The sequence below is a fragment of the Silurus aristotelis genome, assembly GCF_946808225.1.
Source record: "Silurus aristotelis genome assembly, chromosome: 16".
Taxonomy (NCBI): Eukaryota; Metazoa; Chordata; class Actinopteri; order Siluriformes; family Siluridae; genus Silurus; species Silurus aristotelis.
The window spans coordinates 13,693,461-13,705,919 of NC_139589.1; the positions used below are offsets into that span (position 1 = coordinate 13,693,461).

Genomic DNA, 12,459 nt, shown 5'->3' on the forward strand with positions numbered 1-12,459 from the left:
CATCCTTTTAGCAAAATCTACCACTATCTGCCCTTCCACATTCCTCTCCTTAAAACCATACCTACCCATCACCTCCTCATCACCTCTGTTCCCTTCACCTACATGCCCATTAAAGTCTGCCCCAATCACCAATCGTTCTTTCCTAGGTACACCATCTACCACTTCATCTAATTCACTCCAGAATCTTTCTTTCTCCTCCATCTCACAGCCAACTTGTGGAGCATAGGCACTGATGACATTTATCATCATCCCTTCAACTTCCACCTTCACGATCATCACCCTATCAGAAACTCTCTTCACCTCCACTACACTCTTACTGTACGCTTCCTTCATAATCACCCCTACACCATTTCTCTTCCCATCCACACCATGATAAAACAGTTTAAACCCACCTCCAATGCTCCTGGCCTTACTCCCTTTCCACTTGGTCTCCTGAACACACAACATATCTACCTTTCTCCTCTCCATCATATCAGCTACCTCTCTCCCTTTACCCGTCATAGTACCAACATTTAAAGTACCAACCCGAACCTCTACTCTCCTACACTGCTCCTTTTCCTGCCGTCTCTGTAGACGTCTTCCTCCTCTCCTTCTCCTCCTTCGGCCAACAGTAGCCCAATTTCCACCAGTACCCTGTCGGCTAACGATACCTGTGGCGGTCGTTGTTAACCCGGGCCTCGACCGATCCGGTATGAAATTTTCATTTGTGATCCGCATATTTGATTTGGCACATGTTTTACGCTGGATGCCCTTCCTAACGCAACCCTCCCCATTTACCCGGGCTTGGGACCGGCACTAAGAGTGCACTGGCTTGTGCCCCCCTAATGGCTGGGTTATTTATCTTATTCATTTACTAGTCCAAATTCTTATCTTTTACATACTACACAGGCCTATTTTTTTTCAACATTGGAGCCATCTAGTGGACACCTAAAACCTTGAGAAATATCTTTTCTAAAATTAGAGCTGGTAGAATCTATTAAACTATTTAAGTTTTTTTTTTTTTTTTTGAGATTTGCCTAATATCTGTCATCTATAACAGCTTTCATAGATAAATGCAGTCTACATTTAAACAGTTTTTAAAAGCTTTTGCTTTTTAATAGTATTTATTTTTTTGTTAGTTATTATTATCAGTATTCATTAGTCTGTATCCAAGTCATTATTTCTGTCTTTATTTTATTTTCTAAGCCACACAATGTCACCTTCAAATGAACTAAAATTCTGATTTATCTCAATTTACAATTTACTAGTTATGAAGGCTAACAAACAAGAGATATTTAAGTATTAAAATATATATTACAATTATTTGTTCAGTGATGTTCTGAAAATGCTGCATAAGCGATAAACAGCATAAAGACTCAACAAAAGATCCAAAAACAGAATTTATTGTATACAAAGCATCTACAGAATCTAAGGTGACTTTAGCTACTATGAGGATGGATTTGGATTGTAATGTAATATAAACACTCAACTAAAATGGCTTAGGACTGCGTTTTGCATGAACAGTTCTGTATTTAAGGACCATCACTGAACAGAACACCTCAACAATCACAGATTTATATAATGTGGACATGCCACCCAGATGAGGATGAGTTCCCTTTTGAGTCTGGTTCCTCTTAAGATTTCTTCCTCTTGCCATCTCAGGGAGTTTTTCTTTGCTATTTTCACCACAAACTTGCTCATAATAGATACACTTATAGGAAGTGACATATAAATTCGAATTTTATAACATATTTATCCATGTAAAGCTGCTTAGGGACAGTGTTCATTATTGTAAAATAAAGCTGAATTGAATTGGTAAATGTATTCTCCTCGCGTGCAGTAGGTGGCAGTAAAAACCTCTTAATGAGCAAACCAGCACAACAAAGCAAAAAGATTGGGAAGTGTTATAAATGTGTTAGCAGTGCAGTTTTATGACTTTCTTGGTCGTTTATTGAATATTTATCGCATTTTTCTGACAAAAGCCCACGCTTTCTTCTCATACCCACAAAAAATATATATCCCGCAACGATCAACGCAACTTCAGAACTTGTTAGCTAGCAGTGTTTGCTAGCTTCGTCTGGCTACGTCCAGAATCACAAGCAGGCAAATCTAGCCGAGCATGGCCGAGAACGCAAACAGTTCAGCAGGTCTTCCTCCAGGAGATCCTCAGCTAATCGCGCTAATCGTGGAACATCTGAAGAACCGCGGTGTTTTCGACGAGTTCAGAAGGGACTGCCTGGCAGACGTGGACACCAAGGTGAAATTTTGCTAACAAGCTAGCATTATAGCTCAGTGTGACTAGCTAGCATCAGCGAGGTGCTTCTGCTAACCGAATAAAATGTAACTATGGAACTCCACTGGCTACAAAACGTACCGTTTGGCACGTTTCGTTACATAAGATGACTTTTTTTCGACATGTGATATTTGTTATGGTGCTTTTTATTCTCTGTATATGATCACATTGATATTTCAAGCCAGGCGTCGTTGTGAAGTCATAACTAGGAATGACGTCATAAAAAAAAACCCGATGAGTAAAGTTCAGGAAATTTAATTTTAATATGAGCAAAACTTTATGGACAATGTTAGAGGTAACCAACTCACGTGTCTGTATACTGAGTAAGAGATTAAAAACTGGCACAATGTTATTTATTGTAGAAAAGTGCTGCTTTAGGTACAGTGGTTCTCGTGACCGCCTGATTAAACATTCTGTAAACTCCAGGTTCAGGACACTATGCAACTTTCCGAGTAGGAATTCCAGGTTTTTTCTTTCCTGGTAGGAAATTCTGAATGAGATATGTCATAACATCTCAGGCAGGAGGACCATCGGGCACCCCATCATTAAATGCCACTATAAAGGCAAATTGAACTTTACCAAAGTGTGTTAAATGACAGAAAAAAAATCACAGCAGTCTTTTGAACAAACTGAACTCCATCAAAGCATTTACATTAAGATTCTCTCATAATGTTGATTATTTACCAACTGAGAGACAAACACGTGGGCAATGGTCCATTTTGAAATGTTTGTCATTAGCCTGTATCCAAGTCATTATTTTTTGTCTTTATTTAATTTACATTTTAATTTTTTAAGACACACACTGTCACCTTCAAATGAACAAAATATCAGATTAATCGCAATATTATATACTAGTTATGAAGGCCAACATACGAGATATATTTTAGTATTAAAAGATATAAAGTGCAACCTCGATCCTCGCAGGGGTTACGTTCTATGACCCCTCGCGAGTAACAAAAAATTGATGGTTCCCTTTTCAAGGGGAATTGTACATGTACGGTACTGTAAACTCAACAAAAATTTTAAATTACGTGTCATAAATGTTTTATTTACTACTTTAAATGAATAATACAATAATAAAAAAGTTTTTCAAAATTTTTATGTAATTTATTAGTTTTGAAATGTTACTCCGAACTGTCAGATTTTTTGCGAGTTACTCTCAGTCCAGTTCCAAATGAAAAGTCGCAAACTATTCAGGTCGCGAGTGTCAAGATCGCGAGTATCGAGGTTCCACTGTATTACAATTATTTGTTCAGTGATGTTCTGAAAATGCTGCATAAGCGATAAACAGCATAAAGACTTAACAAAGGATCCAAAAACAGAATTTATTGTATACAAAGCATCTACAGAATCTAAGGTGACTTTAGCTACTATGTGGATGGATTTGGATTGTATTGTAATATAAACACTCAACTAAAATGGCTTAGGACTGCGTTTTGCAGGAACAGTTCTGTATTTAAGGACCATCATTGAACAGCACATCTCAACAATCACAGATCTATATAATGTGGACATGCCACCCAGATGAGAATGGGTTCCCTTTTAAATCTGGTTCCTCTTAAGGTTTCTTCCTCTTGCCATCTCAGGGAGTTTTCCCAGTGTTTCAGGCATAGTCTCTGGATCCACCACAATCCTGAGTAAATAATTATTGAAAGATGAACAATAAGTGCTTTATATCTATAGATCAAAATGTTAATAGCTGTTTAAGTCATGATAATGACAAAAAAAAATGTAATTGATCAATAATAAACTGAACTGCATTACATACCTGTCAATACATCTGTGATTTTTCATGGTGAATAAAAAAAAATAAATAAAATAAAATAAAATAAAAAAAAACACCATTGTTCAAATGTACAATAAATTGATCTGTCTTCTGTTTTAGCCAGCTTACCAGAATTTACGGCAGAAGGTGGACAACTACGTAGCTAATCACCTGAGCACGCAGGAGTGGAGTCCCTCCATCAACAAAAACCAAGTGCGCAACGGGCTGCGACAGAGCGTAGTGCAGTAGGTCAAGAGTTAAAGTCTTGGTTTCCAGTTAAATGTGTTATTAGTCTAAATAAAATGAAGAAGCATGCTGCAGTGTACTTCACAGTTCAACTAACCGATAAAGAAAAAAAAATATATATATATTTTGTAAAAGCAGGTCTCATGATTCATGAGGTTATCACTTCATGTGGCAGGATTATCTGTTCCTCTAATGGTTTTAAAGCAAAAAAAAAAAAAAGACTGAAAAATTAATTTATAAGGACTAAATCATCACTTTATAGATAAGCTGAATGAATATGATGTGAATGAAGCAAGTGATGGATGCACATAGCATCTCACTCAATACTCCAGCAGTGATGCATTATTTATAAACTACATTTCAGACTGATTTGAACCCACAGGTGGCTTATGTGTTGCTAACAGCAGAAGAGCAGGAGCATTGCTATGACTCAGTGCTTAACCAGCTGTCAATATAAACATACAGAGGACACACTGCACTCTTGGCACAGTAATATGGTTAAGGTTTTATGCTTAATAGCATCTATTTTTGCTTAGGATTTCACTACACATGTGCTGTAAATCAGTCAGTTTAAATCTGCTATGGTTGTTCATCAGTGTAATGTAGATGTGCAATAAATAGTAACAGCACTATGTATAACAATGAAAGGACATTTTCAAACAATTTTAAAGTAAGTATTTAAAACATTTTGGAACCATCAATGTACCAGAAAAATAAAATACATATTATTCATAACATTTTTTGGTATTGTATGAGGAAGTCAGGTGTGTCAGAGAAGTATGTGAGGGTGGTGCAGGACTTGTATGAGGACAGTGTGACAGCAGTGAAGTGTGCAGTGGGAACGACAGACTGCTTCAAGGTGGAGGTTGGACTGCATCAAGAATCGGCTCTGAGCCCTTTACTGTTTGCAGTGATGATGGACAGGTTGACGGACGAGGTCAAACGGAAGTCTCCGTGGACTATGATGTTTGCGGATGATATTGTTATTTGTGGTGAGAGTAGGAAGCAGGTTGAGAAGAGCCTGGAGAGGTGGAGGTACGTGCTGGAGAGAAGGGGAATGAAAGTCAGTAAGAGTAAGACAGAGTACATGTGTGTGAATGAGAGGGAGGGCAGTGGAGTGGTGCGGTTGCAGGGAGAAGAGGTGGAGAAGGTGGAGGAGTTCAGGTACCTGGGGTCAACAGTGCATAGTAATAGAGAGTGTGTCAGAGAAGTAAAGAAAAGAGTGCAGGCAGGGTGGAGTGGGTGGAGAAGAGTGACCGGAGTGATTTGTGATAGAAGGGTATCTGCAAGAGTGAAAGGGAAAGTTTATAGGACTGTGGTGAGACCTGTGATGTTGTACGGTTTAGAGACAGTGACATTGAGTAAAAGACTGGAGCTGGAGGTAGCAGAGCTGAAGATGTTGAGGTTTTCGTTGGGAGTGACGAGGATGGACAGGATTAAAAAACGAGACTATTATTATTATTATTATTATTATTATTATTATTATTATTAGAGGTACAGCGCATATAAGAAGTTTTGGAGACAAAGCGATGGAGGAGAGATAGAGATGGTTTGGACTAGGGATGCACCGAAATGAAAATTCTTAGCCAAAACCGAAAACCGAAAAAGAAGAAAGCAAGGGCGAAAACCGAAACACCGAAAGATATTATGGCAATTATTATTACCATTGCATTTATGGCTGTGATTGTGTACTAAACTTACTAAAATCAAGGCATTTCAATTGCATAAATTAAATATTAAAGATTCAGAGAATAAATCAATTACTTCTTCTTCTTCTTCTTCTCTCGGCTGCTCCCATTAGGGGTCGCCACAGCGGATCATCCGTCTCCATACCACCCTGTCCTCTACATCTGCCTCTTTTACACCAACTACCTGCATGTCTTCCCTCACCACATCCATAAACCTCCTCCTTGGCCTTCCTCTTTTCCTCCTACCTGGTGGCTCCATCCTCAGCATTCTCCTACCAATATAATTCATGTCCCTCCTCTGCACATGTTCAAACCATCTCAATCTCGCCTCCCTCACCTTGTCACCAAAACATCCTACATGCGCTGTCCCTCTAATAAACTCATTTCTAATCTTATCCATCCTCGTCACTCCCAACGAAAACCTCAATATCTTCAGCTCTGCTACCTCCAGCTCCACCTCCTGTCTTTTACTCAATGCCACTGTCTCTAATCCATACAACATTGCAGGTCTCACCACAGTCCTGTACACTTTCCCTTTCATTTTTGCAGATACCCTACTATCACAAATCACTCCTGTCACTCTTCTCCACCCACTCCACCCTGCCTGCACTCTTTTCTTCACTTCTCTAACACACTCTCCATTACTTTGCACTGTTGACCCCAGGTACCTGAATTCCTCCACCTTCTCCAGCTCTTCTCCCTGCAACCGCACCACTCCACTGCCCTCCCTCTCATTCACACATGTACTCTGTCTTACTCCTACTGAGTTTCATTCCCCTTCTCTCCAGCGCATATCTCCACCTCTCCAGGCTCTTCTCAACCTGCTCCCTACTCTCACAACAAATCACAATATCATCCGAAAACATCTTAGTCAAGGGAGACTCCTGTCTTACCTCGTCCGTCAACCTGTCCATCACCACTGCAAACAGGAAAGGGCTCAGGGCCGATCCTTGATGCAGTCCAACCTTCACCCTGAACCAGTCTGTCGTACCTACTGCACACTTCACTGCCGTCACACTGTCCTCATACATGTCCTGCACCACCCTCACATACTTCTCTGACACACCTGACTTCCTCATACAATACCACAACTCCTCTCTTGGCACCCTGTCGTACGCGTTCTCTAAATCCACAAATACACAATGCAATTCCTTCTGTCCTTCTCTATACTTCTTCATCAACATTCTCAAAGCAAAAAGGGCATATGTGGTGCTCTTTCTTGGCATAAAACCATACTGTTGCTCACAGATGGTCACCTCTTCTCTCAGCCTGGCTTCCACTACTCTTTCCCATAACTTCATGGTGTGACTGATCAACTTAATTCCCCTGTAGTTACTGCAGGTCTGCACATCTCCTTTATGCTTAAAGATTGGTACCAACACACTTCTTCTCCATTCCTCAGGCATCTTCTCACCTTCCAAAATCCTGTTAAACAATCTGGTCAAAAACTCCACTGCCATCTCTCCTAAACATCTCCATGCTTATACCGGTATGTCATCTGGTCCAAGCGACTTTCCACTCTTCATCCTCTTAATCGCTGCTTTCACTTCCTCCTTACTAATCCTATCTACATCCTGCTTCACCAACTCCACATCATCCAACCTTCTCTCGCTCTGATTTTCCTCATTCATCAGCTGCTCAAAATACTCCCTCCACCTTCTTAAAACACTCTCCTCACTAGTCAACACATTTCCCTCTCCATCCTTTACTGCTCTAACTTGCAGTACATCCTTCCCAGCTCGGTCCCTCTGCCTGGCCAATCTGTATAAATCCTTTTCTCCTTCCTTAGTGTCCAACCTCTTATACAGCTCCTCATATGCCTTTTCCTTGGCTTTCGCCACATCCCTCTTAACCTGCTGCCGCATCTCCTTGTACTCCTGCCTACTTTTCTCTTCACTCTGTCTATCCCACTTCTGTTTTGCCAACCTCTTTCTCCTTATGCTCTCCTGCACTTCCTCATTCCACCACCACGTCTCCTTGTCTTGCTTTCTATTTCCAGATGTCACACCAAGTACTTTTCTAGCTGCCTCCCTCAACACTCCTGCAGTAGTTGCCCAATCATCCAACACCTCCTTAACACCACTGAGCCTCTGTCTGACCTCTTCCCTGAACCTCACACTACACTCTTCTTCCTTCAGTTTCCACCATCTTCTTCTTCTTTCAGTCCTCACTCTCCTCATCTTCTTCTTCTCCTCCAAAACCATCCTACAGACCACCATCCGATGCTGTCTAGCTACACTGTCCCCTGCCAACACCTTACAGTCTCCAATCTCCTTCAGGTTCCATCTCCTGCATAGCACATAGTCCACCTGTGTGCAACTTCCTCCACTCTTATACGTCACCCTATGATCCTCCTTCTTCTTAAAATACGTGTTCACCACTGCCATTTCCATCCTTTTAGCAAAATCTACCACCATCTGCCCTTCCACATTCCTCTCCTTAAAACCATACCTACCCATCACCTCCTCATCACCTCTGTTCCCTTCACCTACATGCCCATTAAAGTCTGCCCCAATCACCAATCATTCTTTCCTAGGTACAGCATCTACCACTTCATCTAATTCACTCCAGAATCTTTCCTTCTCCTCCATCTCACCTTCACGATCATCACCCTATCAGAAACTCTCTTCACCTCCACTACACTCTTACTGTACTCTTCCTTCAGAATCACCCCTACACCATTTCTCTTTCCATCCACACCATGATAAAACAGTTTAAACCCACCTCCAATGCTCCTGGCCTGACTCCCTTTCCACTTGGTCTCCTGAACACACAGCATATCTACCTTTCTCCTCTCCATCATATCAGCTATCTCTCTCCCTTTACCCGTCATAGTACCAACATTTAAAGTACCAACCCGAACCTCTACTCTCCTGCACTGCTCCTTTCCCTGCCGTCTCTGTAGACGTCTTCCTCCTCTCCTTCTCCTCCTTTGGCCAACAGTAGCCCAATTTCCACCGGTACCCTGTCGGCTAACGATACCTGTGGCGGTCATTGTTAACCCGGGCCTCGACCGATCCGGTATGAAATTCTCATTTGTGATCCGCATATTTGATTTGGCACATGTTTTACGCTGGATGCCCTTCCTAACGCAACCCTCCCCATTTACCCGGGCTTGGGACCGGCACTAAGAGTGCACTGGCTTGTGCATCCATAATGGCTGGGTTGAATAAATCAATTACAAATTATGAAAATATTTATTTATAGCACATTGCAACAATGTACAGGATAAAATAAATTAAAATTCAAACTTAAATGTTTAACTTAAATACACTCATGTGTACATTAAATAATAATGTACAGACCCTCTGTCCTGCTGAAAGGTTGTAAAATCAAATATGTTCTATGTTAACAAGTGCAACTGCTTAAAGATACAACAATACAACACTATCACTGGGAAACTTCCTGCCTTTTCAAAAACGTCCGCCACAGACGGAGTTTGCGTGCTCGGAGGGGTTTTGCTTTTTTTGTGCCGCGTTTCTCTCATATTCAGCATAGCGATCGGGATGTTTGGATTTCAGGTGATAAATTAAACCCGACGTGGAGAAAGTTTTCACAGACGAAATTTCGGCATTACATGTTTTGCACATCGCTATCCGTGGGTCTTTCTCAGATATACTGAAACACGTCCACACCGCAGACATGTTGATTTAGACATGCACCTGCAGGCAGCGGTTTCTGTTTGTGTCATCACAACAAACGGATGGATGTGGTGAGGGAAGACATGCAGGTATTTGAAAGAGGCAGATGTAGAGGACAGGAGGAATGGAGACGGATGATCCGCTGTGGCGACTCCTAATGGAAGAAGCCGAAAGAAGAAGAAGAAGAAGAAGAAGATTCATAACATTTTTATAAACTTGTCAGTGTGACTGTGACGGTTAACTTGTTACAGTTCCAGATCTCTTAGGTGATTTTCCACTTGCCTTATCTACAAGCTCATTGTAAAATATAAGGATACATATAATCTTGTGCACCTATATTCAAACCGAACTTTTTGGAAAACGATTATTCAAATGAACCAAATAAATCATGAAAGTAGCCAAGCACTAATTTTCCTTTGCAACTGTTAAAAAAATAATAATAATAAATACTGCAAAAGGTATTAAGACCTATTTTTTCTTACAACTGCGACCACAATCTTCAAAATCCTTAAAAATCATACTGCTTTACTTCCATTAGGCCAGGGGTTGGCAACTTTAAACACTCAAAGAGCCATTCTGACCTGATTTTCACAGAAAAGAAAACACTGCGAGCCACAAAACCCTTTTGACATATAAAATGATAACACTGCATATATTGTTTTTTTGTTTTTTTACCTTTATGCTATGTATAAAAAAAGCAATAGTGTGTTGCAATTATGAAATCAATGAAGTGATACAGAGAAAATAACATTTTATTTCTGCATGCAACGAAAAACATTCTGAACTCCGAAAAAAAGACACTGGGTTTAAGGTTACTTTCAAATAAAATACTCAATGTCTATTTAAATAGAAATAAAAAAGCCAAACTCAAATTATCCACCTACAGCAAACCAAAAATGCTGTCTGCTTTTGTGTGCCGTCATCCTTTTATGGTGTGTACCGGAGAGTGCAGTCAATCGCGTACCGGCGGGTGTCGCACATTGGCTTATTTTGAGCAACAAAAAATTAAACACGTTTTATTACAAGTTCACCATAATCTTCAAATTTAGAATAATTTTTTTTTTTTAACTAACGAACTAAAATTAATAAAAATTAAATGCTCATTATTTATTTTCAAAAGCCACAGCAGAGGGATGAAGAGCCACATTGCCGACCCCTGCATTAGGCAAAAAAAAAAAAAAAAAGAATAAACCAGTAATTTACTGTGTACTATAAGAAAAGAGGTCTAGGACACATCCCACAGGTATTGTTTAGTATTGGTGCTTTCAGCTGAAGTATAATATTAACTGCAGGAAGTTTTCCACAATTCGCCCAGGTCTGGAATGTTGGAGTCGGGTGTGGACCGAATTATAACTCAGGTGGTGGATCCTAAGCTGAACCATATTTTCCGGCCACACATTGAGAAAGCTATCCACGACTTCCTGGCCTCTGAGAAAAAAGAAGAGTCGAGTTCATCGACTGAGACGGAGCAGCAGGATGCTGGTAGCAACACCACCACAGCAAAGACACAATAAGGTAAAAGTTTACTTCCAGGAAACAGGTCATCTTAATTTTTTGTTGAGCGGTACAATAGAATCACCACCTTCATGTACTATCACTTGTATAGAATAATCTTCACGTGGCATAGCTGATTTATTTGAACCGTTAAACCTTGATAATGTTCATAATGCTTATGAGATGTTTGATATATTTTAGTATTGACTCAACCCTGTTTCACACAGGTTTTATCATTCAGGTGCCATGCGATGCCAGTTGTGCTTCTTGGGGATTATGAGGGCCTGGAGCTTCAGGGCCATTAACTGAGGAACTGCACCAAAACTGGAATTACACTTTGCATGGGAACATGCTCAGAGTGAGCTGGACAGGCATTGTGTGTGTGCATATGTAAAGAATAAGAGAAGGAAATAATCTTTGGCCTATGCACGATATACGTGTAAAATCATCCATAAAAAGAACATTGGTGAAAGAAGAATGGATTATCTTAGTTGAATGATGTCATGTAAATGAATAGATTTTGTGACGAGGACTTCGAACACAGTGATATTTCACATTCGTGACGTGCTTTCTTTCCTTTTTCTCCCCGCTTGTAACAGGGTACACAGAGACTCGGCTTCCGCGAATAAATATTATATACGGGAATTGCCTCCATCATTTTATCATTGTATTTCAAAAGTATTCTGTTAGATTCCATCTTGTTGTGGGAATCACACAAATTAATGTCTGGCTTATGGCCTACTGGTGCATTTATCCCGGATTCCTTGTGGTGATGACATACTGAAGAAGATTCTTCTTTTTTTTTTTTTCTTTTCCTTTCAGAATTTATTTTCTTTCACAACTGGACATTAAGCAGAGCGAGTGCTTAGGAAAGGTCACTGTGTTCTCTTCAACTCATACACGGTGTCAAGTGATGGAATCTGTTTGGGAATGAAAGCTGTTAGCACTCTAAGCTAAACCCATTGCTGTGGTAAAGCCTCCCGCTAAAGTTTTTTTTTTCTTCATAAACGGGACATAGTGTTCTTCCCCTGGATGATGGTCTACAAGTTTGTCTTGTTTACGTTTTTCAGCTCCGTTTTCCTGCAAATGTAACTCAGTCTAACATTTAGCATTCATGTGTCCTTTACACATTTTGAGCTAATAAAATGTTTTCTTGGAATAAAAAGAATAAAGTTTATTTTAGGAAGTAAAATATGGAAAACTAATGCAATGCTAATACCTAACAATTTCCTTTAAAATTAAAATATATATAGAGAAATAATTGATTGGAAACTAAAATAGATTATATTCATAAGTTGCTATTTTAGCAACTTATCCAACTGTGTTGGATATCAAAAGTCTACACACCCCTGT

The 12,459-nt window shown here is 40.0% G+C and overlaps 1 protein-coding gene across 2 annotated transcripts; it reads left to right on the forward strand.

Moving 5' to 3' along the window:
* Window positions 1-1,807: 1,807 nt before the first annotated feature.
* On the forward strand, window positions 1,808-11,751 carry bod1 (biorientation of chromosomes in cell division 1). 2 transcript variants are annotated; one of them, XM_083565301.1, is made up of 4 exons: window positions 1,808-2,236; window positions 4,158-4,282; window positions 10,928-11,127; window positions 11,334-11,751. In XM_083565301.1, the coding sequence occupies exons 1-3, from the start codon at window positions 2,099-2,101 to the stop codon at window positions 11,124-11,126; spliced, it is 462 nt and encodes a 153-aa protein (XP_083421427.1). In that variant the 5' UTR covers window positions 1,808-2,098; the 3' UTR covers window position 11,127; window positions 11,334-11,751. The 2 variants fall into 2 exon arrangements, with proteins under 2 accessions (XP_083421427.1, XP_083421428.1); XM_083565302.1 differs by having other exon boundaries at window positions 1,818-2,236; window positions 11,348-11,751.
* Window positions 11,752-12,459: the final 708 nt, after the last annotated feature.